General features: G+C 40.4%; 1 protein-coding gene across 2 annotated transcripts; it reads left to right on the plus strand.

The window, feature by feature from the left end:
- The first annotated feature begins 223 nt into the window (after window positions 1-223).
- On the plus strand, window positions 224-26,831 carry rnf38 (ring finger protein 38). Of its 2 annotated transcripts, none has more exons than XM_038273478.1 (13): window positions 224-334; window positions 1,236-1,872; window positions 14,668-14,729; window positions 20,894-21,096; window positions 22,750-23,116; window positions 23,202-23,366; window positions 23,574-23,738; window positions 24,232-24,405; window positions 24,486-24,589; window positions 24,675-24,759; window positions 26,203-26,324; window positions 26,441-26,540; window positions 26,668-26,831. In XM_038273478.1, the coding sequence occupies exons 2-13, from the start codon at window positions 1,332-1,334 to the stop codon at window positions 26,728-26,730; spliced, it is 2,151 nt and encodes a 716-aa protein (XP_038129406.1). In that variant the 5' UTR covers window positions 224-334; window positions 1,236-1,331; the 3' UTR covers window positions 26,731-26,831. The 2 variants fall into 2 exon arrangements, with proteins under 2 accessions (XP_038129406.1, XP_038129407.1); XM_038273479.1 differs by lacking the exon at window positions 224-334 and adding an exon at window positions 515-787.
- Window positions 26,832-27,154: the final 323 nt, after the last annotated feature.

Raw genomic sequence — 27,154 nt, forward strand, 5'->3', positions numbered from 1 at the left:
CAGGGAAGATAAATCAAGTACCGAACTCACACTCGAGAGTTTATACGTAAATAAGGGACTGAAAAATATATGTGGCAAAAAAACAGGAGTAAAAAAGACACATAAGATGTGAGTTTACTTTCTTTCTCAAGGTAGAAATAAAAAAATATACTTATTTTTGTGAAAGAGACTTCAAACGCGATCGCTTTGACTGCCATCGATTGATCGAGTCTGGTGCAAACTGACTTGAGCCTTGACGGTCTGTCACATTTCACACTGGGCTCGTGCGCTCACATTCACACGGCTCACAATAATATCGACAGATAGGAGGACGGCGGAGGGGAGTCCGCTGAAGGTACGACTTTTTTGTTTGTTAAATTACCTACACGGGGAAGACGAAACAAACCTGGATTCAGTTGTATTCATCGAGACGGGCTTATCTCTTTAGACCGTGTTAATTTTAGACCCGGTTCTTTCTTTCTAATTCTAGATTCACCACTTTTTTTTTCTTCTTTCCCCAATCTTTCTCTCTCAGCCCTTCGCAATCTTCTCATCTGGGGTACACGCTACCACCCGGCAGGCTCAACCTCACGCAAACAAACCGACTAAACGTTTTTAGGTTCATTATTCTAGAGGTTTGCTACCAGTAGCCGGACATTTTAAGGGGATTTGCGGCGTGGGTGGTTAGCAACGGGTTTTTTTTCTCTCTTGTGTCGGTCGCTGCTGGAGGAGGAGGGGCTGGTTGGCTGGTGAGGCTTGCCAAGCTAGCGAGCGGCGCTACGCAGACTGGCTAAACAAGTTTAAAAAGGTGGGTAAAGTTAATGGAAACTAGTTTCGGGACTAAATGAGAAGGTGGAACAGAGATACGGCGCTGTTGTTACGCCGGTTTGAACATCGAGCTATCCTTCTCTGTCTCTGCGCACTAACGTTAGCATCTCCTCCATTAGCCTCCCCAGAAGTTTCACTCTGTTCGAGTTAACGTTACTAGTTAGCCATTAAATCAGGGTTTGTTCACAGCCTCCGTTCCTTAATGCCTTATAATTAAATGTACCATTAAGAATTTTCTCAGAATCTTGAGTTGAACGGATGTGGGGGTTTAGCGTTAGTTGTTGAACCAGTTCTAACAGATTTTGTTGTTGTTGTTGTTTTCAGAGGATAAACATTTTTACTCGAGGCGACTTTCAACTAAGCTTCCACTTGTTTAAAAGAGCTTCGTTTCAACTTCTTTCAGTCTCTTACTTTTTTCCCCTCAACAGATTCGTTAAGCTGCTGCTGTGAGGGGGGGGAAACGAGAGAAAAGGTTAAAAAAAAAAAAGAAAGAAAAAGAAGTAGAGGAAATCCCCCGAAAGGAAATGCCAATCGCAGCCGCTGGACAGCCAACGACCCAGGAGCCCAGAATCTGCCCCCGGCTGCCCTCCTCCCCGGAGCCTGTCCCTAAAGGGGCTGATTTATTCGAAGAGGCGGGGGCGGCGGGATCGGCGGAGCGTACAGAGTACGGGGCCGCCGAGGGGGGCCGATTGGGGCTGGGGGGCTTCGGTTTCAGCCACAGCGGCGCTAGGAGCTTTGCACAGCCCGGATCCACCAGCGGCTCTCCGCCGCAGTCTCCTGCCGCCTCCCCCTCCTCCCCTTTCCTCCTCCATCTCTCTCACCCGCACCAAATGGCTATGGAGCCTCCACGGACTAGATCGCGCTCTCGGTCTGGATACTTCCAGCAGTACGGTGTTGGAAGTAACAACAGCGGAGTGACAGTGTCCAGCCCCCATCTCCACCACCACCTCCAGCAGCAGCAGGTCGGTCACCAAGAGAACCAGCAGAGAGCTCCAGGAAGCAACGCCTCCCCCGGTATTCACAGACTCCCCTCCGTGCCAGGAGTTCACCACGTCCCGATGGCAGGTAAGGATCCATACCTGACATTATCAGCCAAAAAAGGAGAGAGAGAAGTCTCCTATTTAATTGCACTTTTGTTTTCATAGAGCCTCTCCCTTACAGGGATGCGGGGGGGTTTGTGTAGAAGCAAACTGAAACTGTAGGGCTGGGATGGCATTACTGTTTGCTTATGTGTGAAATACGTTTGATGGAGTGTTACATGCGCTGGCCTGGGTGGTGCAAAGTTAACACTTATTCAGTAGTTTAATGAAAATCAGCAGTGTGTTGTTGGTGTGTGGAAAGGGGCAGCCTGAAGCCAACAGAGCAGCAGAGAATAGGCTGGAAAGCTCACTTTGTTACTTAAGGCGTAGTGGCAACTCCAGGTTTAGTCAATTCTGCAAATATTGCTATTGCTAGGTAACAGTGGGTAAAGTTTGTCCAAAGAATGCATGAGGCTGTCCCCTTTATGTGGAACCAGATTAGGGTATGTGCTTTGTAATGTCATTTTTTTCTTCCTAAACATAACTTGCCAGTTCATACATTTTTATGTATGTTATTTTTTTTTTATCTAAAAGTTAATAAAATGTTGTTGTTTTTTTTAAATGACTTTTTTGCAACACAATACAATAAAAAAAAAAAGACTTGAAGTTTATGTCAGCCCTGTGTGGCGTTATGTTTTTACCCGCAACTAAATGGGTAACCTATGTTTTGACTTTTTTTTATTTTGAGTGCACATGCAGGGTCACTCACACAGCAATTGGAGTGCATCAAACTATATCTCTGAAGTGTTGGTTAATGATTTTTGTTTGGTTGTTTTTGCTCCGAAAAGAACATTTTCTAATTGTTTGCATAGGAGTTTGGTGAGGACCTAAATCATAGTGCTTTGGCAGGTTATTTATTAGGGGTTAGTATTGGCATCAGTGTTGCAATACGATGTGTCAGGATACTTAGGTTAGAATACAATATTATCACGATATTGGAATATCACTATATATTGCAATATTTTTCATAGCTATCAAAATTAAATTTATAAATATAAAAGAAAGAGCAGTATATGTTCATCAGAAGATATTGATCATTTAGTTATTTTTGTATATATTTGGGGTTTGAGTCAGTCCACTTCTTCTACTGTGACTGACTCAACTACAAATATGGAGCTGTGGCGCACAGCAAAAGGGCTTCACAGCGCTATCTGACAGTGGAGGTTAGGGGTGGGTATTGCCAAAGAAGTCATGATTCGATTCGAATCACGATTCACAGGCCACGATGCGATTCTATCACGATGCATCACGATACTTGAATTATTGCGATGCATTGCAATATTTTCTCCTCCATGTTTTGTTTTTGAATGACTCGGCACAGTATCCCACGGCCGGAAATGCTTGTGACACAAGGCAGCGTGCGTCAACACATTTGCAGCGACATCTACTGGACTGGAAGTGGTATTGCACTTGTTTTTGGCTGATGTTCGCCAACCATTCATGCAATTTTATTTATTCATTTTTTTAAATTAATAATCGATTCTTGGCATCAAGAATCGATGCAGTAGATCACGAAAATTAGAATCACGATGCATCATCATCACGATTATTTTGCACACCCCTAGTGGAGGTGCAGAGGTAGTCAATTTTTCCTCGTTGTTTTAGGTAAAAATGTTAAAATTAGGAACATAAAAATCTATATTAAAGTTTCTCGCTTCTTTTTACAACTAGCAAGCGAACTGATAAACCAAACTGTTCGGGAGGAATGTACAAACATTTTTCCCATCCACAAAGACACAAATTGCTTACTTTACTTTTTTCTTCAAAAAGAAATGGAGGATACACGGCTAAAATCAGTCCAGCCAATTTTGTTCTACTTAACGTAATCTCATTGCATTTCATTGGGCTAAAACATTTCTGTATCGAGGCTAATGCATCTACCGGCTTCTGGCAAGAAGTATTTTGGGAGTTTGAATTCACAAATCTCAAAACAATTCATGTTGCTTGCAAAGGTACCACTGTTCCCAATAAAACGACACATCTTTGAAGTTCCCTATAAACAAAGTCGGCCTGTCTATGATGTATTCAAAAAACCTTGCAGCTTTTAATTGAGACTGGAATTACCAGACCCACAGAGTTTGAGAGGAAACAGCTGAACCAGTTTAAACCAACAGACCCCAGTATAATGGTAACCGATTGCCTGTGAAATTGTTTGTTTCCTTAGAGTGACACTGGAGGAATCAAAAGAAGATTAAAGACTAAGTAGGACTGATAAATTCAGCTAAAGATAGAAATTGAAATTCTTTTTTTCAATTGCACTAGCCACATACTTGTAGATGTTTTACTTCTGGGTTTCATTGCTTTCCTGACCTTGAAAGCTTGTCCTGAGTTCATTGTCACAGGACTTTACTGTTATTGTTTGGTAGAGAGAAAAAAAAGGTTATTTCTACTCATGCATGGATTTGCATGCTAGCTGTTACTTTTTTCCCTTCTGTGTGGAAGCAAACCTACCTTAAGTGCATTGCCTCCACGTAATGGGCGGTGGAGAGAGTCAGTGTCTCACTTTTGTTAAATGTAATGTGACCAAAATTGACTGCCTCTGCTATGTAAAAATTACATTTAGTTAAATTGTGATTTTATGCAAATACAATGGATTATCAAGCCCTAATTTAATTTGGTGAAAGAAACGTAAAAGGTAGCTCTAAAAACCAAAATCTGCATGAAGGGTTGAACTACAGATGTAGTTAATCTGTGACTTAATCCAACATAAACATCTGCAGCATCTAAACCAGGTTACATGCCATTTTCTCCCCTGTTCTCTTAAAATATTTTAATGATCAGCAGAGGGGATGCCACTTGATATTGTAAATGTCGTATTTATCATTTGATTAGGATTCTTTGAAGAGAGGGTAAAAAAAATTATCCTCTTTTTAAATGGGCAAGCAAACATGAAAGCTGTCTGGACTTCTCTATTTAATTCTTTAAACATTTGACTTTTTTATTAGTTCAGTAAGTACTGATATGGCATCAATAAAAAAAAATACTATTTATTTATAATTAATTTCCTCTTTATCTGCTGTAACAGCTACAACAAAAATGATAACAAAAAAGCAGCTGTGAAGATGCTGTCCAGTTTTGCCAACTCGTAAAGAAAAGGCAAACCTCAGTAGGTGAATTTCCAGCTAGTTCTAAAGGGTTTTCTGGGGGACATGGAGGGAAAAGATTTAAAATGGTCAAGTTGAACTGTGACTTAGGCCCCGTCCACACGAAGTCAAAACGAACACGAAACGCTGATATTTTCCAAAACGTTTGCCGTAAAGACGGAGACGTAAAATAAATGTGAGCGTCCACACGAATGCATGAAAACGCTGCAAAATGTATGCCAGGCCTGTAAGTGGCGCTGTGGTGCCAAAGCAAAAATAAGCGACGAAATGTTGGGCATGTGCACTAATATTTATACATGGTTGCCCTGCGGGTCCATTTTCGTGGTTAAGTCAAATTCAGGTGCTGAACTATGTCGTCGATATTGCTCTGTTCTTCCTGAAGATATTCCAGAAGAAGAAGATTCTGTTGTAAGCCGGACAGCAGGGTGAGTAGCATTAGCAACGGCGCCATTGTTGTTGTGATACTGGTCGCGCATGCGTGTGTAGAGGCGACGCTATGACGCATGCGTGTAAAAAAAAATATGCGGTTAGGGCGTAAAGATGGAAACGCGAAAACGGCGTTTCGAAATCTTCCCACTCTGAAGGCTGAATAAAAAAAAGATCGTTTACAGACCCCCGAAACGCCGGCTTCGTGTGGATGAGAGGCTGGTTTGGTGAAAAATTTGTGCGTTTAGGCCAGGGTTCGTCTTCGTGTGGACGGGGCCTTAGTTGTCTTTGCAATATAATTAGAATTTTCCGAAATTGTCTCTAAATGGGTTGAAAATTTTTTTTTGAGGGGAAGTAAGTTAACCAGGTTACATTATGGATGTGGAAAGTGAAGGAGTATAATGGCATATCAATGCATATTTTCAAACTAACACGTTTGGTTCAAGTTGACTTTGTACCCACCAATGAGGAAGTGTGGAATGCAGTGTGGCATGGCATGCATGGTCCTGACTAAAATAATATTTCAAATTGTCTATTTTTTCTTAAATCCCTGAATTTGTTTCAGTGATTTTTCTTTAATCGTATCACCGTCTCGCCAAAATTCATTTTTTCATGAAGGAATTTGTGCAGTTAAGATTCCCTAACTATAAATCTGAAACTTAAATGCATGTAAAACTGTACCTCTAGTTAGCTAATTGAACCTGTTGTAAATATCTGCCCACATTTTAGAGACAACTCATGTCATAGACCTCTGCTGCATGCAGGTACACTGATCATGTGGGGTGGCACAGATGTCACAGTACTGACAGACAAGATGCTGGTAAATGGTGGTGTATCATCTTCTGGTTTTCTGCAGTCAGCCTGGGAACAGAGAACTTTTGTTGTGACCCATGAACCCTTTTTTTTTTCCCAGCCCAGCTTGGTGCCCCCACTATACACTGGGTGGATAGGGGAGCAATTGGACTAGACCTCCTGACGAGAAACTGAAAGTCCAGGAGATTAATACTCAGCTAGTCTCTCACAAAGTGTTTCATATGGCAAACTGCATACATGCACACAAATGCAATTAAACATTATAATAAAGGTAAAAGAAATATGCTAGACGATCAAAGAGACGCTATTTTTTTAGTGTCCACCAAGTGTGAAAACAGTTATAATGTTTAAATTTTGTGCATTGGTACACTTTTCTAAAGAAGTTGCAATTACATAAACAATGACAAATATAAAGTACAAAATAGTTTTAATCATTTAGAAGTTGAATCCTGAAATAACTGGTCTGCAGGCACCACTCTTCCTCATTTGTTCCTTCAGCCCCTATGATGTCAAAACTATTAAGAAACGTAATGTTTTACGTGCCGCTGTTTGTGAGCCTCTTGCAACAACTCAAGGGAAATTACCGTAATAACCACACACTGACTGGAAAGCACAACACCTCAGCTTGCATAAAGCATTGTTTTGTTTTTTCTTGATCCGTGGCACTTGTTTAAATAGGTCACTGACTTCTGTTTAGTTTTCAAGGGTTTTGGAATTATAAATTGAGAAAATAAAGAAAAGCATTCAACAGATTTTTCAACAGTCCCCAGTATCTTGATGATGGGTGGCTATAATTAACAAAACAATCTTCAATCAAAATCTTTTCATGTTCTACATTCAGGCTTTTTTTTCCTATGAATATTTCATAGGGTGTACACCTTGGTGTATCACATCTTTAGACTTTGTGTGGCACAAAAGTTGTGTTGTTTTCTTACAACACAACTTTTGTTCTGATTATTGGAAGTATGTGGAAATTTCATAAGGAAGACATGAGATAATTTATTGGTACAATATTATGTTTCATTGGTTAATTCAAACAATCAGAATTTTTTTTTTTATGCTTGTCCACATTAAAGATATAGTGGAGGATTTTCCCAAATTTTTGTAGAGACCCACCCTCTCCACTTAGGAAAATAAAAAAAAATGCACATGCACAACCCTGTACCCGCTCTCGAGAGGGAACGCCTAATAAACGCGTGCAAGAGCATGCCTGAGCCCATTTCTCTTTGTGCACGCCCTGTTTAAAAGCTGCTGTTTCCATCGCTCATACAATCTTACTCTCCAAAAGCAGACTTGCAATATTTCCACTATGTCAGACTCCCCACCGGTTAGTGAAAATGGGTATGAGCACGTAGAACGCCTTACATAAACATATCACCAGAATGATCACCACTTATTTTGATGATCCACCTGGAAAAAGAAAATCCGCCTCTTTACCTTTACCTTTAAGGTCCGACGTGCCTCAAGAAGATGCTCCTGTAGCTCGTCCAGTAAAGTGTATCCAGATGCATCTGATGCTTCTGCTGCTCCTGTGTTCAATGGCAGTGGCTTTGCTATACTTGCTGTGGGTAATAAGTAGTTTTAATGTTTTTATATGAGAAACTGGACATGAAAACCTTGTCTTGACAGTCAGTCCATCAAGATTAAGATCCTGCCTTTTTCGCTGTCGGAGCCACTCAGACCCCCACATACCCGTGGTGCGCTGTCACTGGAAATTCCCAGCAGCAGCTGCCTGAGCAAAGTTTCCAGGGGGGGAAATTAGGGCGTACCAAATCCGTACATCCCATAAACAGGGCATACTTATTTCCGATATTCTATATACAGGGCGTACTTATTTCTAATAATTTTAGTAAAGGGCGTACAATGTATGCCCGTATGCATTGCTAGCTTAAAGCCTGTCTACATTGTTAAGAGCTATTCACAAATCTTAGTTTCCCTGTTATGTATTGTATTAACGGGGAATATCTTGATAACCAGTCTTTAATACACATATATGGAAAAGGAGAAACATTAATGACTTGGTTTATATTTTTCACGATTGTAGCTTCTCACATAGATTTCACATAAATAGAATTTTCCTTTTCTTGTGGACATTCATTCATTTAAACATAGAAATGTCCCAGAGTAATTAGGAGTTGAATATTCTTTTAGTAGAGTAAAGCAGCTGGCTATCTGGACCCTTCCAGCCCAGCAGCCTTTATTCAACCCTCTTTCCATTACTAGAATGAGCCTTGCTTGTTGGCCGAGTGTGAAAGAAAAGGAAAGATACTTAATCCATCCTTCCCATGCTAGTCACCTGCATTAGGCATGAAAGACAATGCTGTCTTGCAACTCTCCAGTCCCCACCCCTCCTCTGCTCTCCTCTCTTCCCTTTGTGATCCACTGTAATTCTTAGTCTCTTTTTTTGTCCCCTCTACCTCATTCGCTCATTTTGGTGGTTTGGTCAGGAGTGTTCCCTTTCTCTAGTACAGACCATCTTGTTTGCTGTGTACATGACTGTGCCCACCTGGTTTCTGAATCATGATTCTATAGAGAGAAGTGTTTTCAACATGTCCAAAAGGGGTTTGTCAGATTGGTCCAGGCTGATAGAAACATTGTTTGTACCATTTGATATCCTATCCTGATTCTGTTCCCTTCTCCCTCCCCTCTGGATCGTTCAACCCTTTCTGTACCCCTCCAATCCATTTTCTTTGGCCTCCTCCCTCACATTTGTCTAATGGAGGGATCGTTGTAATGGATTGCCCAAAGCAGCAGACAGGCAGACACTACAGCCGCTCCACATCTACCTCTCCACTCCTATTTTCTCAAACCCTCTGTCTCCTACTGAAGAACACAATTTTTGAGGGTTGTACTTTGATTTTAGTTTTCCTTTGTCTTGTGCCCACCCCCCACCCGGCAACCCCCACCAATATGGAGGGAAACCTTTTCGCCCAGATTGACAAAATAGCAGGGGTTCCATGATACTCTAGTTTCACATAAAACAACATAGTCACTTTGGTCAGGAAGAGAGGTTTGTGGGAATAGTTGACAGTGACATTAGATTTGGCCTTAATCCTGAAAGACAGACTTTATTGTGATCAGGAGAAAGTACTTCTAAGAGGGAGAGAATGCCATAGGTTCTGCAAAGCCTTAGGAAATGTCAATATAAAAGGTAGAAAAAGGCCAAAAAGAGTTTAAAATGCTTAAAAAATAAGTTATGTATGTGATCTGGCAGGTTTACTGGTGTTGTAAGAAAGTACAGCATTTGTTTTTGGTTTTAATAGAGGGATGCGGAAGGAGGTTGTGCAAATTAGACAGAGGTCTGTGAGTAATGGCAAAATGAACATGTGAGCAAGTCTCAAACTACAGCTGGAAGTAGGAGCATATCATGGGGAGGACTATGAGCAAAGCACAGAGAGGAAGCACGCCTTGCATGCGCTGTGTGAGCTGGCAACCTGTAGAGCAGGCCCTGACTGTTGAGCAAAGGAAGAAGGATGGGCAGGATGTGCCGTTGGTCCAGGCTTTGCGCATGTTGACTGGCTGTCTCTGTTGATTTAAGTCGACCAGTTGTTCATGGATGAGGCCTGGTTCTCTCATGGGAGCCAGTCTGTTCCTGTCCATTTTATGGCTCTAGTTTAAATACCATCGCTCTAATGTTGTCTAAATACCTTTCTTAGAGTTTTCTGTTTGTTCTATAACATTCTCCTTAAAATGGATACAAAAACTCCAGATTATTGTCAAAACAAATCATATAATGACGCAACTTTTATTGTTTATATCGCCCAGTCAGTCAGTCCAGATCAAAATCCAATGGTATAGCTATGGCAAGACTTTAAACTTAATGTTTATAAATATATCAGCTGCAAATCTTCTTGCAAAGAAGAGTAGGTTTTCAAATGTCAAAATTTAGAACAGATTCACCTCTGGAGTAAAAACAAAATGTTCCTTTTCCGGGTATTTACTGATAGGACATGCCAACTTTATTAAGTTGTAACCCCAACCACGCTAAGTTGGAGAGAATAAGACACTCATACCCCCAGATTTAGTCCGGCTCCCCTCATCTCCTATTGGAACAGTGTGATTGTAAAAATTTACTGTATTGTTGCTGCGTCATCAAAAATGGAATCCAATTGGGAAAAATTGCCAGTTTGCCATCCACTTGCTGGTCATGCTGTAAATAATCTCATTTATTATAATCGGTCCTATTTGCTGCATCTTCCGTACACTGTGTTAATTAGGGATATCCCTACCAAACCACCCCTGTGTCATAATCCACCATCATACACTAAAGATGCCTAATGGATTATTCTAAATGGTGATTGTTTGAATATCCGGCAAAATGCTAATTTAATGCACAATATTAAAAGTGCATAAATGCAATTCTGCCAACGAAAAAAGATGGATGTCCATCTTTTTTTTTTTTTTTGAAGACTGGGTACATAACACAACATGGTTTAAAAATATTTTACTGCACAAGCTTCTGTTTTACCAGCAAAGAAATATCTGTGTTTAAAATAGAGACTCTGGCCAATGTATCCTGTTTGAAGGATAACAATTTGAGATATTTAAAGTGCTCTAACGTTATCAAAGGGTAAATATTAAGTGGCTGTTCTTTTAGAACAAATGGTACCAAAGTGGTTGATGCCAGTTACAAGTTTTAATAATCCTGGAAAAAGACAAAAAATTTAATTCTGTTATTTTGTACATTTCACAAAATATCTTGTATTACAAAATTAAACAATAGAAATTATTTATCAAACAGAATATCTCAGGTTCTGCATCATGTGCTTGTCTTGAGCATATGCATTGCACTGTGTCTGCCATAAAGATGCAAAATGAATTTGTCACGCAAGTTTAAATCATGTTAACCATATAATTTAAGTGAGTTAGGAGTTTGGCTTGTAGCGATGGTGTCTCCACCCCACCACTACAAGACAGTCCATCAGCTTTTTTTAATCTGCATCTTTGGGATAGATTTGGAAGATTTTGGCTGTGAATACAGATGAAGAGTGGCTAACCCCTCCTTCCTACAGCATAAAGCGTGGTTCGCCATGATTGCTGCCCCACGACTTCCTTGCTGGCTTGCACTGTTGGGAACTGTCAAAAACTTGTAGATGCAGATTTCTATGGCTTTGCAATGAAAGAAAACCAGCTGGTGTGTAGCATCTTATTGCATCACATAAAAAATAAATACTTGCAAGAGCTGTAGATGGAGAAACCTTTATGTGGCAGCTATAAGAGAGAAGGAGGAGATTATGAGATATAAATTGATCCAATAGAACACAGTAACTGGTGAAATTATTGCATTTTTTTTAACGAAGTCACCCATTTCTATAACATCGACTGTCTAAAAGGGACACCAATTTGGCAATCTTTACCAACATGTTTGAGGACAGCTTTCCATTGAAGTGCAAAGTGTGCAGTGACATGTGTTCTGAAGGCGGGTGGATGTGAGAAGTGCGTGTATATTAGTGTGGGTTTGTTTCACATGTGTTCAATTTTCTTTAGCAGGCCCTGTACCAGTCGGTGTTCTGTCTGTGGGGTTGTTTGCTCTTACGGTGCGCCTGTTACCTATCTCGTTTCTTATCCATCAAGCCACCTGCTCTCTACCATGTTTTTGTCACCCGGAAGGGGAAAAGGCAGTTTACCTTGAAGCACAGAGGAGGGTGATGGGGATCATGGCTAGAGATGGTGTGATAGGACAAGGACAGGAAATGTGGATTTTGTGATAAAGCGGTTGCAATATATGGGAGACAGACAGGCCGGCAGATAGGGAAATGGATCGCTGGCAGGGAGGGATGTAATGGAGGGATGGAAAGTGTGAAGAGGAGGAGGAGTATGAGAAGGAGGGTACCCTGGCCAGAGCAAGGGGGAGGGATGAGGAAGGGAAGGGAGGGGAGGGTTGGAGGAAATGGATAGAAATAGCTGATGCACTCTGAGTCTTACAGAAAATCAATAGCAGTCAAGAGCAGAAGCCACAACCCCCTCTCCGTTCTCCCTGGCTGTTCTCTCACCCTCCACATCTCTTCCTCCAGTCGTTTTCCTCAGCTTTGTTCCTCCACTACTCGCCCTTTCCTGTCAAACTTTCCTCCTCAGAGCTCTCACACTTTTTATGTGCCTCTACATCCATGTCCTCTTCTCCTTTAGCTCTGCTTTGCCCTCATCCTGTCACCAGCTTTTTCCTTCCTCCACAGAGGAAAGTAGGAGACGGCTATTGGTAAGGTGCAGCTAGAAAGAAAAATCACTTGCTAGCAAAATTCCCTGACAAGTTTTTAATTTGTGACTTAAAATTAGGAGGGGAAAAAAGCTGTTGTTTAAATATCAGGCATTCTCAAGCATCACCATGTTAATATTACTGGTCCTCATTGCTCTTTAGGAAAACATTTTTTCTTTTGTATTTTATACTAAACTTGAAAATATAGAAAACCTGTCTAGCTAAAGTTTCGCTAATAATGAGATAAGTATTGATTACGGTAATGTTAAATGACTTTGAGCTGTGGTGACTATTTGTTCTATAGTTTTCACTTTCATTAGTCCTCTGAACAATTGATTTACTAAATTTGTAGGTTGTAATCCAACCTTGGAACTTTTTAATAAGGTTCCTGTACAGTGTTATAAAGTGCTGCGTTTCATTTATATTAATTCCCAAGCCTGTATAAGTTAGTAACAAGTAAAGTAACAGTTTTCAGACAAAAAACCCCAATAACATAGCAAAAACAAACAACTAAAAAATCTGTATATATGAAAAAATGAAAAAGCTTCTTACATCGAATTATATTTATATATATTTACCTTGCTTTCTTAATTAGAGGTTAGATACTGGATAAAAAAAAAAAAACTTAAATAATGGATCTAGATTAAAAATAAACCTTTTATTTTAAATTGCACCAAGTAACCTAATTTACTTTGCACATGTTTTGTTATTTAATTCAAAACATACATGATAATAACATAGATATCAGTGCATGGACGGGAATTAATTCTTTATTTAATTTGCTTTCTCTTATGGAATCATTTTTTTAGATGTATGGAAATAATCAAAAATCTTCCCTCCTATATTACAATTGATACTGCAGTTCTATTATTCACTTCTCCTTGAGGCTCAGACAGCAGAGCAAAATAGTGTGCTCTCTTGTTAGTCCAATAGTGGCCATGATGTCACTCAAACATGTTCTGTTACCTCAGTGTTTTGCTCTATAGAGTGAGTCTAACTGAATGACTCGCCTCTGACTCAATTTACAGGGTTTGGACAATGTGTGAGTGAGACCATATTCAGAGAGGAAGCTGCTTTCTGGCCTATTGTGATCAGTGAAAGGGGGGGGGGGGCATAGAGTAGAGCTATGCTGCCAGTGAGTTCTATGAATATTTCACCAGCGCTCTGTCCCAAATTACCTCAATGAAATTTCCCCCTTTTTCTTTTTTTTTTTGCCGCACTCATAAAAGCTTCACTTTTGTTTTAATTGCTTCTTGTCCCAATTAAAGAATGAGAAGTGTTGTTTATTTTTCTTCTTATTGCTCATGAAAAACCTTTATTCTTTTATTTCCTCTGTATTTGCTGCTTTGTAACTCAGAGCTTTTCATCAAAAAGAGGGACTAGAATCAGGAAAAATATTGCTCCAACAACCTGACAGGTGTAAACCTCTTCTAAAGGGCTGTATAGCATCTACTCCTTTTAGGTTTTCTCTCGTCACTTCTGTTGTATAGGTCTCTGCGCTTGGTGTGCCCTTGGGAGCGATTACCCTTGGAGTGTGTACTGGTGCCACCATCTGTGATCAGGACATACTCAACCACACACTCGTCCACCACTAAAGGAAAAACAAAAGTCACAGCAAATAGACAAAGACAATAAAAAGATGAAAGGATTGTGGTAAAACAAAAGAGTAAAAGTCTTAGCAATGATGCAAGCGGCGGTATCATCTGAAAGCTCCCCTAATCCTGGATTACTGTGTTTGTTCAGTGTGGGTGTGTGTGTGTGTGTGTGTACAGACTGAGCCAAGAGGGCACCATATGTGTTATAGTGACTTTTTCTGTTGCGTATCTGGTCAGCAGCCTTTCTCACAAACATGTTATTGTTTTTAGGTTATGTACGATATTCAGGTGGCATTAGGGAAAATAACAACAAAAGGATTTAGCGCAGCGTAGACAACAGATCCTAGTATTGAATAACTGGGTGTGCTGATCTATCTGGTCCAACAAAATCTTCTCCCACCACACTTTAATATATAGCCCTTCAGTGTAATACCATATTATGGCTCATCCTTAAATGTTTACGATCCTACAGAGATTTAAAAAGGGCCTTAAACACAGATCTGACATTCAGTGTTTGAAGGGTAATAATTATGATCCTCGTAGTGAAACTCTGAGGCGCTTTTGAGCAGTGGATGAAGTACTGTATATTTTAACATGTGTGAGGCTCCATTTATCAGACACATGACCTGTTTTTGTTTTGTCCTGTGCAGGAGCCTCTGGTGGAGCCTATCACTGCCATCCTGACCATGCATATGGAGAGGAGAGTGATAAGGTAAGGACCCCGAGTGTTCATCAGCTACTTGAAATAAGACTATGGGGAAACAAAGGTCCACTGTAACCCTAACCCTTTCTAAACCTAACCTTTAAAAATAGCTCTACTCTACCACCAACCTTGCTTAGTTTTGGCTACGTCTCTCATGTGGCTCTGGATCAGAGTTTAGTGCAATTGCAGAACATTTTATTGGATGTATTAGATATCTATTGGGGTGTATATTGATAACGATTTACTGTCTGTTCCTACAATTCTACAATAAAAGCCTCCTTATATTTTCTAAAGGCCTTTTTGCACATTTCATCTGTTATTTTGATTATTTATCTTTAGAAAGGAGTTCAAAGTCTTTCAATTTTCAGCTCCTTTCACAGTTTCTGTCATTTTCATGTCAGAACTTAAGCTGAGCCAATCTAAAACTTGCATAAGCAAGTATGAATTAACATGTCGGTAAAGTACAAAGACTGCCTTATAACTAAATGCTACAGGGATGCATATATATCTCTGGGCTTAACTGCTTATTTGCAATGGATTACCAATTGTATTGTCTATGGTGTCTGCCTATAAGCCAAAAGAAGATTGGGCGAAGTATACCATGGAAAGTAGATGCATGAAATCTGAAGCACAAATCCTGTACAGAAACTCTGGATGGTTCTGGTCCATAACTGACCAGAACCACCAATCTAAACAAATAGATTCTCAGCGTTACTGAACACTGGACAATTTTCACGGAGAAGGAACAAATAAATGGTTTTCAGCTGTGGGCATTTTCTTAACTAGCACCGGGTACCATGAATAAAATCTAATGTAAATGACAATATAGAGTGGAGTTGGATAGAAAAAGGAGAGATTATTTTTAAAAGTCTCACATGCTGCTAATAACTTTATATATTTGGTATTTTGATTTGCTGTGAAGATCTGAACTATTTAATGTCGATGCAGCAGGTATTTTATTAATTAGAGCTTGTTGAAGTAATAAACCCTGGTTAAGTGAATAATGTCTCAGTAGTTATATATTAGACAAGAAAATACTGGAATTAGTGTTAATATAAACAGTTCACAGCATGTACCTTTTTGTTGTTGGTTTTTTCACTACAGAGCAGTTCAACCAAACTTTAGCAAGTCTTTCAGTTTTTCTGCCTGACCTGATCCAGTGCCCCCCCACCCTTGATCCAGTGCCCCCCACCACCCAAAAAATAAAATAAATTAGGTTTCCTTCAGTGTCTTTATGAAAACAAGTAAAGAAGTTACTAAATTTCCCGTTGGTTCTAAATCTCATTCAAAGTTGATCAAAGAAACATTTAATATGCTATATATAATATATGCATTATAATGCTTATTATATATATTTTAGGGTGGTTAATTGTATTTCGAGAAATTTATAGGATTATCAGCCTGAGATGCAATGATGGTATTAAAAGTGAAAGGTATTTAGAAAAGGAGGCTTAAGTTATGATGAATAAATGAGTAACCCTAAATATATCGACATATTAATAGTTTATCAAAAGAATCCCAGTTACCCATGATGATTACAAGAGTAAAGTATATGAAAGAGTACACCTCTCTGTAATATAGTAAACAAAAAAAAATAATATAAACAAACCTTTTGACATTCAATTATAGTAGCTGGTGTAGCTGGGACGTCATTCTTTTGAAATCAAACTATTATTGCAATAGATAATAGATCATGTTTATAATGCCAACAAGTACATGGAGGCTCTATCTGCCTATAAAATCACAGCAGCTAAGTTAAGTCACTCTTCTTAAGAAGTGCAGATTTTATTTTACTATTGATTTTGAAAAATTCTAGCAAAGCTTGTTTGACCTGAAGGTTGTTTTTTTTTTTTTGAATTCCTGAAACATTCTGCTACGTTTGCTTGAAGGAGTCAAAGCAGAACTCAGTAAATGACTGTCATTTATCACAAATGAACCTTTTTAAAGCATACATAAAGAAGAGAAAGTAGACTAAGAAGAGAGGCTGCAAAAAGTGCTGCAAAAAGCTTGGAGGGAGGAATGGGGAGTGGTATTGCTAATGATCCCAGCCTCCAGCTGTGGAGCTGGTTGGAGTGAGAGAAGTAATAGCAGGAGGAGGAATGGAGGGACAGTGTTGGACGAGCCAAAAATGAGCTTTGAAATAATTTTGATTAGTGTTAGTGGAAGCAAGTCAATATTAATGAATCTCAAACAGAATAGGACCATTTTTGCTCTGCGTGCATAGTCATGAGAGAAAAAAAACGTACTCCTTGAAGGGAAAAACATGGACCCTGGTGCTTTTTATTCTGCATGCTCTTGGCAGGCCCGTCCTTCCTTTGCTTCTAAACAGTGACAGCAAAGCCACAACAGCTGTAAGCTAAAGTCGGTCTCTGCGACAGTAGATGCAAGCATATACACAAAGTGTGGATGATGTGAAATACAACGTGGAAGGGTGTGTCAGGATAGCTTTCCCGTCTGGTTTTTACATGCACAGAATGCAGAGACTGTGGACAGGAATAAATGAATGTGTTCGCAGTCTCCAACACATGCTTTGATATCAGTCGCAGAGCATTTATATTTGTCCTGGTTACACTGTGTCTCTGCTTCTCTGGAGCTACCTCCACTATTTAGTTTTTCACATCATATTTCATTAGCTTTATGAAAATATGTTCAAACATTCCCCAAACAAGCTCACATTTGGAACATCAGGCCAAGTAATAGCATATTGCTTGAGGACAAGCACACTCCTTTGTCTGACGATGCTCCCCTCTCTCTAATGGGGGTAGACAGGCCCATCAAACTTTTATATTAATAGGAAATAGTCTGTATGTTGGAAGAGGGAATGTATGAATCTGCCCTTCTTCTCGACCTCTCTTGTCCCCTCAGTTTTTAAGTCCCGGTGTGGGACGGGTCAGATGAACATTCTCAGAGGAAAAAGAAACAAGAAAGGGGAGCAAAAGGATAAGGGAGGGGGGTAAAGATGGGTTTAGCTTATCTGATAGAAGGCAAAGGGGGGTGGTGGGGATGGGAGGAGCTTGTTGAGCCGGGTGGGGAGAGTAGAGAGTAGAGAGGTGGAAGAGTATGGCTTAGATATGATAATGGGCACAGTATATGTCCCAAGGGTTTTAGGGTTGGGGGTAAGGTTGGTAAAGAGGTTGTGGGGCGTTTGGCTGAATAAGAGGAGCCGCTTGTCAAGAACAATACAGGATGATGGTATTCCATGCTGTGATCGATTAGATGGTTGTTCTGGACAGAATGTAATGAAATCAACCTAAAAATGTAGATGTCCTTTCTTTATAGTCTTAATTAGTTTCAAAAACTGTTAACTTTTACCACGTTTACTAAAGTAAAAATTGTTAGGAACTCGTATAAAAAGACAACTTCACACCTTTTGACACATGAATGGTGTTAAATCTGAACATGGTTTATTCCTGCTCTGCTGTATACAACACAACGTTTCTCTGCTTCACCCATCTCTTTCTCCTTTGCTAAATCAACCCACTCCTTGTTTTATTATTTTCTCTTTTTAAATAGTTTTGTTACAAAGCTCTAAACCCCTTTGAGAATGATAGGAGAAATGCTCCAGTATGTTTCTCAAAATTGTTAATAATATTAAAGATTTTAATATTGTTATTAATAATGATCACTATTCTGGTCTTGTTTTGCTCCTGGTTTAGTGAATCCTGGGTAGATTCAAACTTGTGTTTTTGGAATCTGTGAGATCTCTGCAGACAGGACCGGTTGAACAACTGAGAGAAAGTTTTGCAGTGATGCCATTTTTTTATTTTTATTTTTCCAGCTAATTTACTTTCTGATTTAACTCCTTGTGGTTTTAAACTGTGCTTGGTGAGCCTAGAAATGGTTTACATTAGCTTTTAGCAAGGATTCCTCCCCGGTACCATGGCTTAGACTTAAGTTATCTGTGTCTCATAACCTCTTGAAATGTCTCCTTGGAGTTTTTATCAGGACTTCTTGGTTCAGCCACTTTAGTGACATCAGAAGATCTTCTGATGTCACTAAAGTCTTGATTCCACACAATTTTAAGGCCAAGCATATTCTCCCTTAACCTGACAACAGCCAGATGCATGTCTCGCTCCGCCCAGCTCCACTCACATACATCTGGGAACCCGCTCATTGAAAGTGATTTCCCCAACCGAATTTATGGTCTGTCCAATCAGGACGCACGGTGGGTGTGTCCTGGAGTGGAGAAGCGACTGTGAGATTCCAACAACAATGGCGGCTCGCATTGAGGAAGCAAGCGTTAGCATTGATGCTGCTATTTTTTCTGTGTTGTCCAATCTATCTGATATTGTTTCATCAAAAGAACATCAGAGAACGGCTTTGAAGGCTTTTGTTGGTGGAAACGATGTTTTCGCCCTTCTCCCGACCAGATTTGGCAAGAGCTTGATCTACCAAATGGCTCCTCCTCTCACAGCGTCACGGGTTAGCTTTGGTGTGAGTGGTTGAAATAGCACGTCAATAAAGATGACAGACAAGTGGTTTATCCAATCATATGCAAGGAGTTTTGATAAGGCCCAGCCTTCAGTAAAGGCAATTCCTATGGCGGGTTCCCAGATGTATGTGAGTGGAGCTGGGCGGAGCGAGACATGCATCTGGCTGTTGTCAGGTTAATTCTCCCTAGGTGGTTTGTACAAATGTGAATCTTTTAACCACAGGCGACGGGATTTCTTGTTCTTTGGCTGGTAGGGCTCTTTGCATCGACGTTCAGCTCTTCTAAGAGGTTGGTGATCAAAACGTTCCTGCTCCCAGTTATCCTTATTATGACATGCTCTAACTGCACAAGGAATCCCAGTCTTCCTCAAAGCCATAACAATTAATTAGTTGTTACAAAAACTTGTTAAATTAGCCACTACAGTGAAATGCAGGTCAGCTAACCAGTGAATGGACGTCACTCGCAAATAAAAACTGACCATGTCTTGATTTCATTATAAATTAGGTGGTTAGTGGCGTGCTGGCTAATGTTGGGGGTTAAATAGAGAGATGCAGTGTGGGACAGGTCCTGACTGCAGATAACTTTATAGTGAATAGAGAGGATCATATGTGACCTGTACAAGTTAAAAGGCCACAAAGGAGCAACTATCCTCTGTTGACCCGAACATCCTGGTCAGAACCTGGTCAAGTTCTTAACTCTTCTGCTTCCTGCCCTTTGGCTCAAACTGAAGGTAATTGTTTTAATATCTCCAACTTGCAATGCCACAACTAAACCATTAGAGTTAACTCTTCATGGCTGCAAAGTTCAAACGTTTTTTTTTTTTTGCTTCTGTGGATCTTCAGAAGGTCGTGTTTATTGGATGTAGAAACGGTGGCAGCTGCTCATGTGTGAATTTGCACATGTCTGCACAGTCTGCTCTCCAGCTGTTTCCTGTTAGCTATCGTACAGCTTTCAAGGCTGCTGAGCTCTACATGTGTTTATACTGGTGCAAAAAAAAAGTTAATCTTTTTTTCTTTCTCCAAAACTCCTTAGTAGGCCTTTCATACTGTACAGTGGAGGTTGGTATACGCAGGCGTCAACATGATGGACTATAGAAATCAAATGCGAGAACGTGGCTGTTCTGAGTACAGCAAGGTTCATCGTAAGAGGGAATGACTAACAGCTGAAACATGGGCATGTCTGTGTTTGTTCTTGCCTCACTATGTGCCAAGTGTGAGAGTCATTGCCTGACTGTGACGTTACTCACAGATGAGTCGAAATGGATTGAAAAGCTACAACTCTTTAGTCACTGCAGACTGAATGACTACATATGTAGATATTTCTTTCTCGGTTTGCGTACATGACTGCCTGTTTTATGACTTTACGAGAAGGTACATGTCGGGTTATCCAGCTGAAGGTGTGGTCTTGCGATTTGCACATGGGCTTGTGAGCGCTTGTCCCCTGTTTCTGTTCCTCAGTCTAAGAGGAAGTGACTTTGAACCCTCGGGGCCTCTGTGTGCTCGTGGTGTAAAAGCTTCCCCTTCATAGATCCATACAGCCTTGTAACCCCATACAAATGCATGCTTTGGACCACACAGGAAATGGTCCATACAGGAAAATCACAAAAGATTTTGGTGTGTGTGTAACATTAAGGATGTAACTCCTGTAAGCCTATATAGAATGGTTAAACGGATGTATGTGATATGAGTTGTCTGGGTCACTAAACGCTTAACTTGTCTCTTCTCACCCCTCCCATGTGTAGAGTGAGGAAAGCCCCAGTCCAAAGCGCCAGAGGCTGTCCAGTCAGTCCGTTTTAGAACAGCTGACCTCATCTGTGCCCCTGCCATCTACGCCTTCTCCCCCCATCCGCCCGTGGGAGTCAGGACCTCCAAGTCGGAGGCAGCCTCACCCTCACACACACTACCACCAGGAGAGGTGCCTCACTCCTCCACGGCTCAGGCGCAGGTAGTTTCTGTTTGTAACACCTTTCTATGACAGTCTCCCCAATGTCTTTCCTATTTTCTTATTTTTGTCCAATCCAGCCAGATTAGCATGTTGACAGTAATGATGCAAAGTTTTCAAATTGTTTTACAAACCTTAACCTGTAAAGTGTGGCTTGCATTTGTGTTCTGCTGATCTTTCTCCATTCCCCCAAACCAAGTCAGGCTCATTTGTCAACTAGGAAGTAAAAACTTTCAATCTCCTTAGTCCAGGAATTTCGTAAAGGCTTTGATAAAAGTGCTTGACTGAACAAATGTCACTAAGACGGACACAGTAGAAGTAAAAGGTTAAGGCAAGATAAGATATAAAACAATATCCTAAGCTATGAATTAGAGCTGTAACAAAAGGTTATTTTTCTAACTGATTAGTTAATCGATTATAAACCAGGTGGCAAAAAGTGCCATAAATAAGATTTCTGATGAATTTGAAACAAGTGAAACTAAAACTATTCTACTAAAGCTGTTCTGGGTCGAGCATATTGACAACCAAAAAGGTTTTTTTCATCTTGAACGCAAAATGTTTGTATATTTGTATTATTTCTCCTTTGAGTGAGTTGTGTTAGTCTGTACACTTCAGTTAATAGCTGTTGCTTAAATAGTTAATTATTTTAATAATTCATTAATTTGATTGTTTCATCCTCATCATGGGAATCACAAACAGCTGTTCCAATTGTTTTCCAAAACTAGAGAAGTATACAGCTTCAAACCTACGGAAACATGGCAAATGCCAACTCTTACAAACCATGTAAGGGACACAACAAAGTTCGAGAAATGTTTCGCCACTTTGAAAACACTATTTGACAGAAAGCTAGCATCAGGCTCACAGAGAAAATGGGGCAGTTGCAGTTCTGATCCACTGTGGGCTTTCTCCAAAAGTCACTCGTACTGAATGCTGTGGCCGGCCCAGCTCAAAAGTGCCGCTTGTAAGATCAGAGGTTCAGATCTTCCAGAAGTTTTAGGACAAAACTCATTATGCGTGTGGATAAATAACCTTTTTCCACCTCCAATAGTCCAATCTCCTTGTATTTATGCTTTGTAGCTTTTTTTTTTTTTACAAAAGTTAATAAAAGTCGGTGGGTCAACCATTCTTTTTCAGTGCAATTCCTAGATAACTGTACTATGGCTAAGCTGAGTGTACACTTGACTTTTTTTTTTTTTTTGTTTGTGTTTTTTTTATTTTTTTTTTTAATGTTGATTTGGGTTCCTTGTAGCGCCCGCACTTGTATCAGTGAGCCTTGCCTTACACTAAACATAACACTAAAATGCACCGTGCTATGGTGACACATGGTGGTGGCAACACTATGGTATGGTATTCCACTTCCAACAGGTACACTACCCTAAACAATTGAATGATTGTATTAAAGTCAGTAGTACTGCAGAATCAAGTGGAGATGAGCTTAATCTAGAAGTAGGCAGTGATATTATTCCTTTTAAGTATTTACTGCTGCAATTAAAGTTGGTTAAGCAACTTACTAAGTTGGTGAAGCATAATATGAGAGCCACACTTTAAAAACCTGTTTTTCCCTTTTCCATTGTTTAGTTGTGTTCTATTTTGTGTAAATCTGTGTAAATGTCTTTGCCAGTTGCAATACAGAACTGTCTCCTTTGCCTCCTGCAGCCCACCAGCAAGGCGTCAACGTGGCCGTCTCACCAGACCCTCCCGCCACTTGCCTCTTCATCACCACCCCTCTGCTCAAGGGCCTACACCTCGCCTGTCACCATCTGAGCTCCGGGATGAAAACTACCACAACCCGCTTCCCTCCACGCATCAGACGTACCCTGCACACACTCCAAGCACTTATTCTCTGCCTCCAACAGCCGCCGGAGGAGGCAGAGGTTCAGAGGAGCCCCGAGCCTTCCACCCCCCCACATTACCGTCACAGCTGTTGCACCATGCTGCCCACCACCATGCCCATCATCATCAGCAACAACATCACGCAACACAACAGCATCAAGGCGCCATGGTCTTGGACTTGCATGATCGGGTTAGTTTGCATCAGTCAGTGTTTGATATTTTTGTTTTTCCGCTTGTGTGCTTTTTTATACAACTTTTTTTTCTTCTTCCCTCAGCTGCAGCAAGGCAACGTACCAGTCTCCTACACAGTGACCCCTGTGCCTCCCCATGGCCTGGCAGCACCATTGTGTAGCAGTCAGCACATCCCCCCTTCCTGCTCCTCTCAGCAGCAGGTCCCAGCCTGCAGTGTGGTCTTCAGCACTGGACAACACTACCATCCGGTGAGAGAGAAACCTCAGTCTGCAGCTTAGCTAGGAGCATGGGGCCATTGCTATAAAGTTACAGTTTCCAGTAGACAGGGGGAAGTTGATTTGCAAAGTCACAGCTGCCATCTTGTGGCAAATTTTCTCATTGCAATTTATCTAAAAAAATTACATTTCAACTTTGCCTGATTTCTTTTTTTCTCTTTGCATTATTTTTCCCCCCAGATGTTACAGGCATGTTCAATGCATCACTTGCCGGTTTCCTATGCTTTCCCCTCACTGCTGTCTAGTGACCATCAGTTCCTGATCTCTCCTCCACCTCATCTCCCCCATCACCCGCCCCACCTGCCCACACAGTTCTTGCCTTTCCAGACTCAACAGCCGCGGTCGGTATGTGAACACTTTTTGGTGCTGATGCCTACTCCTTACATTTAATTACTGTCGTTTTAGAGCTGTGCTAAAAAGCTTTTCAAAGATCTTGGCATTCATGAGGGGGAGGTAAATGAAACGGAGATGTTGTAACATGAATTAGATAAGGTAGGATTTAGAATGAAAATGAAGTAGATGTAGGGTTTATAAAACTGAAATAAAGACACTTAACTCTGCCAGGCTATTTCACATGGTAGAGGTTGAAGCAATTGTTTTTGTCATGTATTGTACTTAATTCCTTGCCGTATCTCCTGAATCATTAAGATTATAGTTCTAGTAAAGATAATACAGCATGAGATATGTCTGATATAAATCCAGAAGAATTATATATGTGGTTTGTGCCAAAAAAAATAGAAGTTATTTAGTTATAGTTGTATGGTCTCAAAAAACGACTTTGAAAATAGCTGTTTTCTTTACCTTTATGCCTTTTTTTCTTTTCTTTTTTCCTTATCAGCCCTTACAGAGAATCGAAAACGAGGTTGACATTGTGGGAGATCAGCTTCCCGTAGGAGGAAACTTCAGCTATGCCCACAATCACCACCACCAGCCTCCTTCCACTCTGCCTCCTTCTACGCCACTCCAGTTCCTTTCCCACCATGACCCCCTGTCACAAGAGCTTTTCACAGTGGTAGGACCTTCTTTTGTTTTAAATGCACATTTGTTTGAAACGGAGCAGGTGGTATAAACATTTTTTTCCTGTCTTTACAGCCATATCCCCATTTTATGCCTCGGCGATTTGCAAGTCGTCGTTACCGCTCACAGCAGGCTGTGCCGCCGTCTCCCTACCACCCAAGTTTCCTACCTTATTTCCTGTAAGTGCCTCCTCCAGTTTGTGAACGCTTCTTTGCAAAGAAGGAAGAAGGTAATTTTAATTTTAAATCTTGTTTTAACTTTCAGGTCAATGCTTCCTGTTCCGCCAAATGTGACTCCTGCCATCAGCCTAGAGTTGGATGTGGATGATGGAGAGGTGGAAAATTATGAGGTAGCACAACCTTCTGCAAAGGAGTTCAGCTCCTATTATTCTTAATGTAGATTACACTTTAGATAGGCATAGTCACATTATTACAAAAAAAATGATCAGGTAAAATGCACCAAATGTCCACCCTAATAATGATTGGATAGTCCTTTTGAGCCTAAATAAAGCTCTGACATAAAGCTCCAGAACCAGGGTCTGCCATCTGCTGGCCGTACAGCAGATTCACTCTTATCCCTCTTTAAATAAAAAATATTTTTGGATTTTTTCCCCGCACTAAATCTTGGAGTTTCTGTGATTATTTTACCAAGTCCACTGGGAGGTGCTAGCATACTTAGCATATTATTCACTTTTAACCCTCTCTGCACATGTGCATTTATTGTACCTCTATTGTTATTGTAAAAATCACAAAAGCATTTATTTACTAACAAATTAAGCAAAAACGGTAGCCTGACGTAGTCCGACTCAATTCTAGTCAGAATATGAGTCTGATACTGCTCCATAAAGCTGTGATTATGGGGCGTGTTTTGAACGAACCAGGAAAAAAAATGCCTCTGCACTCAATTGGATAGACCTACAACCAATAAGAGCAACGGAGTGCGTGACGTATGATAAGCGAGGCATAGTTGTTGTCCACAAAAATCAAAGCGTGCAGTTTCACGCCTAGAATAAGAAGATGAGACTTGATTGCGTTTCTCTGTTCCTCTTTTAAAATTAATTTGCTGTCGATATCTTCTAGAACAGACCTAATAGCAGAATCTACTCACCTCAACTCTCCGGCGGCAGCCATTATTGTTGTCACCCAAGCGCGCATTGGTCACGTGGTTGATAACGTTACTCTTGATCATCTGTCCATCATCGTATAAAGTCCGCCCTGACAATTTGATTGGATCGCCTGACAGTGGGCTTTAATACTCGCGCTACTATGGAGCAGAGCCAGACCGAACTTCCCCGAACTCAAACCTTGTGGGCGGGACTAAGTTCTGACTGGCACCCAGGCTACAAAAACGGTGCATAAAACAGAAAACTGGTATAACAGCCAGATGAGGAAATTATTAAGAAAAAGGTTGAATGTAACTGGGGTGAGCTACTGATACTGCAAATAAATAAACTACGAAAACTGTAAACGTTCTGAAACCCTCAGTTGATTTAAATGGAGATTAAAAATCTATGTTTACAGTGGTATCTCAATGTTAGGTTTGCAGTCCAACTCTACTTTCATTGTTCTATTAATCCTTTTATTGTATATCTTTATATTCATCTAATGATTTTAATTCATTTGTATTGTCTTTAATAGTTTTAATAACCTTTATGCCCGTACAACATAATCTTGGTATTTTTGTTTTTTGTTTTTTTCGGTGTTCAGCATTTTGAATTGCCTTGCTAGTGAAATATGGTATAAAAATACAATTGCCTTACAAGACAAATTCCCAATTTCTAAAAAACTTTCAGGCCCTGTTGAACCTGGCCGAGCGTCTGGGGGAGGCTAAACCCAGGGGTCTAACCAAAGCAGATATCGAGCAGCTTCCTTCATACAGGTTTAACCCCAACAACCATCAGTCTGAGCAAACACTGTGAGTAGCTTCACACTTTGTCTGAGAAAAGTGCGGCTATTAGAGAACATCCATTTATACTGTTTTTTTCTTCAAGGTTACATGTTGAAGGTTAATCTTTTCTGTTGTTGCTGTAGATGCGTCGTATGCATGTGTGACTTTGAGTCCCGTCAGCTCCTCCGAGTCCTCCCCTGTAATCATGAGTTCCACGCCAAGTGTGTTGACAAGTGGCTTAAGGTGAGTCCGATTGAACTTTGCATTATTGATAAGATGGCACATTGGCTTTTAATGAAACTTTCCTGATGCTATTGATTGAATGATCAGTGTAATTCCTCATTCTTTGAATATCCTTGTTTTGTTCCAGGCGAACCGTACCTGTCCTATCTGTCGAGCCGATGCTTCAGAGGTCCAGCGGGACTCAGAGTGACCGCTAGTCAACAATTCCCCATTCCGTTCAATATGTGAACTCATTCATTTTGGCACATGACTGGGATCACTGCACAGAAATAAATACCTATTTAAATTTCATCATGAATATTTCTTAATTGAAGTGACCATAAGAACAGAAGACCGGTGTGATTGTTTTAAGAGGTTTTGCTGAAAGTTGACTTTCTAAAGATTACGACATTTCTACCATCATAGTCCAGCAGTTGTAACTTGTTGTTTAGAAGCCATTTTTTCTGCTCTTTTTAATTGGTCTGAGTTAAAATCTAATTTTATTTCTCCCTATTCTTGATTTCTTGAGTCAAATCCACCTGTTTGGTGGTTAACATAGTTATTAGTTTTCCACCAGAACGAGTCAATGTGATTCTGTTGGTCAAAGTTTCTCATTGGATAATACTTAACCTACA

The sequence above is a fragment of the Cyprinodon tularosa genome, unplaced genomic scaffold, assembly GCF_016077235.1.
Source record: "Cyprinodon tularosa strain WSP-4 unplaced genomic scaffold, ASM1607723v1 ctg873, whole genome shotgun sequence".
NCBI lineage: Eukaryota > Metazoa > Chordata > Actinopteri > Cyprinodontiformes > Cyprinodontidae > Cyprinodon > Cyprinodon tularosa.

Excerpts from the sequence above, each read along its gene's own strand:
- rnf38 (XM_038273478.1), top strand. The coding sequence starts at position 1,332 with ATGCCAATCGCAGCCGCTGGACAGCCAACGACCCAGGAGCCCAGAATC. Across the intron at positions 21,097-22,749 it reads CCTCCACGGCTCAGGCGCAG|CCCACCAGCAAGGCGTCAAC; the intron begins GTAGTTTCTGTT and ends TGCCTCCTGCAG. Across the intron at positions 24,406-24,485 it reads CACAAGAGCTTTTCACAGTG|CCATATCCCCATTTTATGCC; the intron begins GTAGGACCTTCT and ends CTGTCTTTACAG.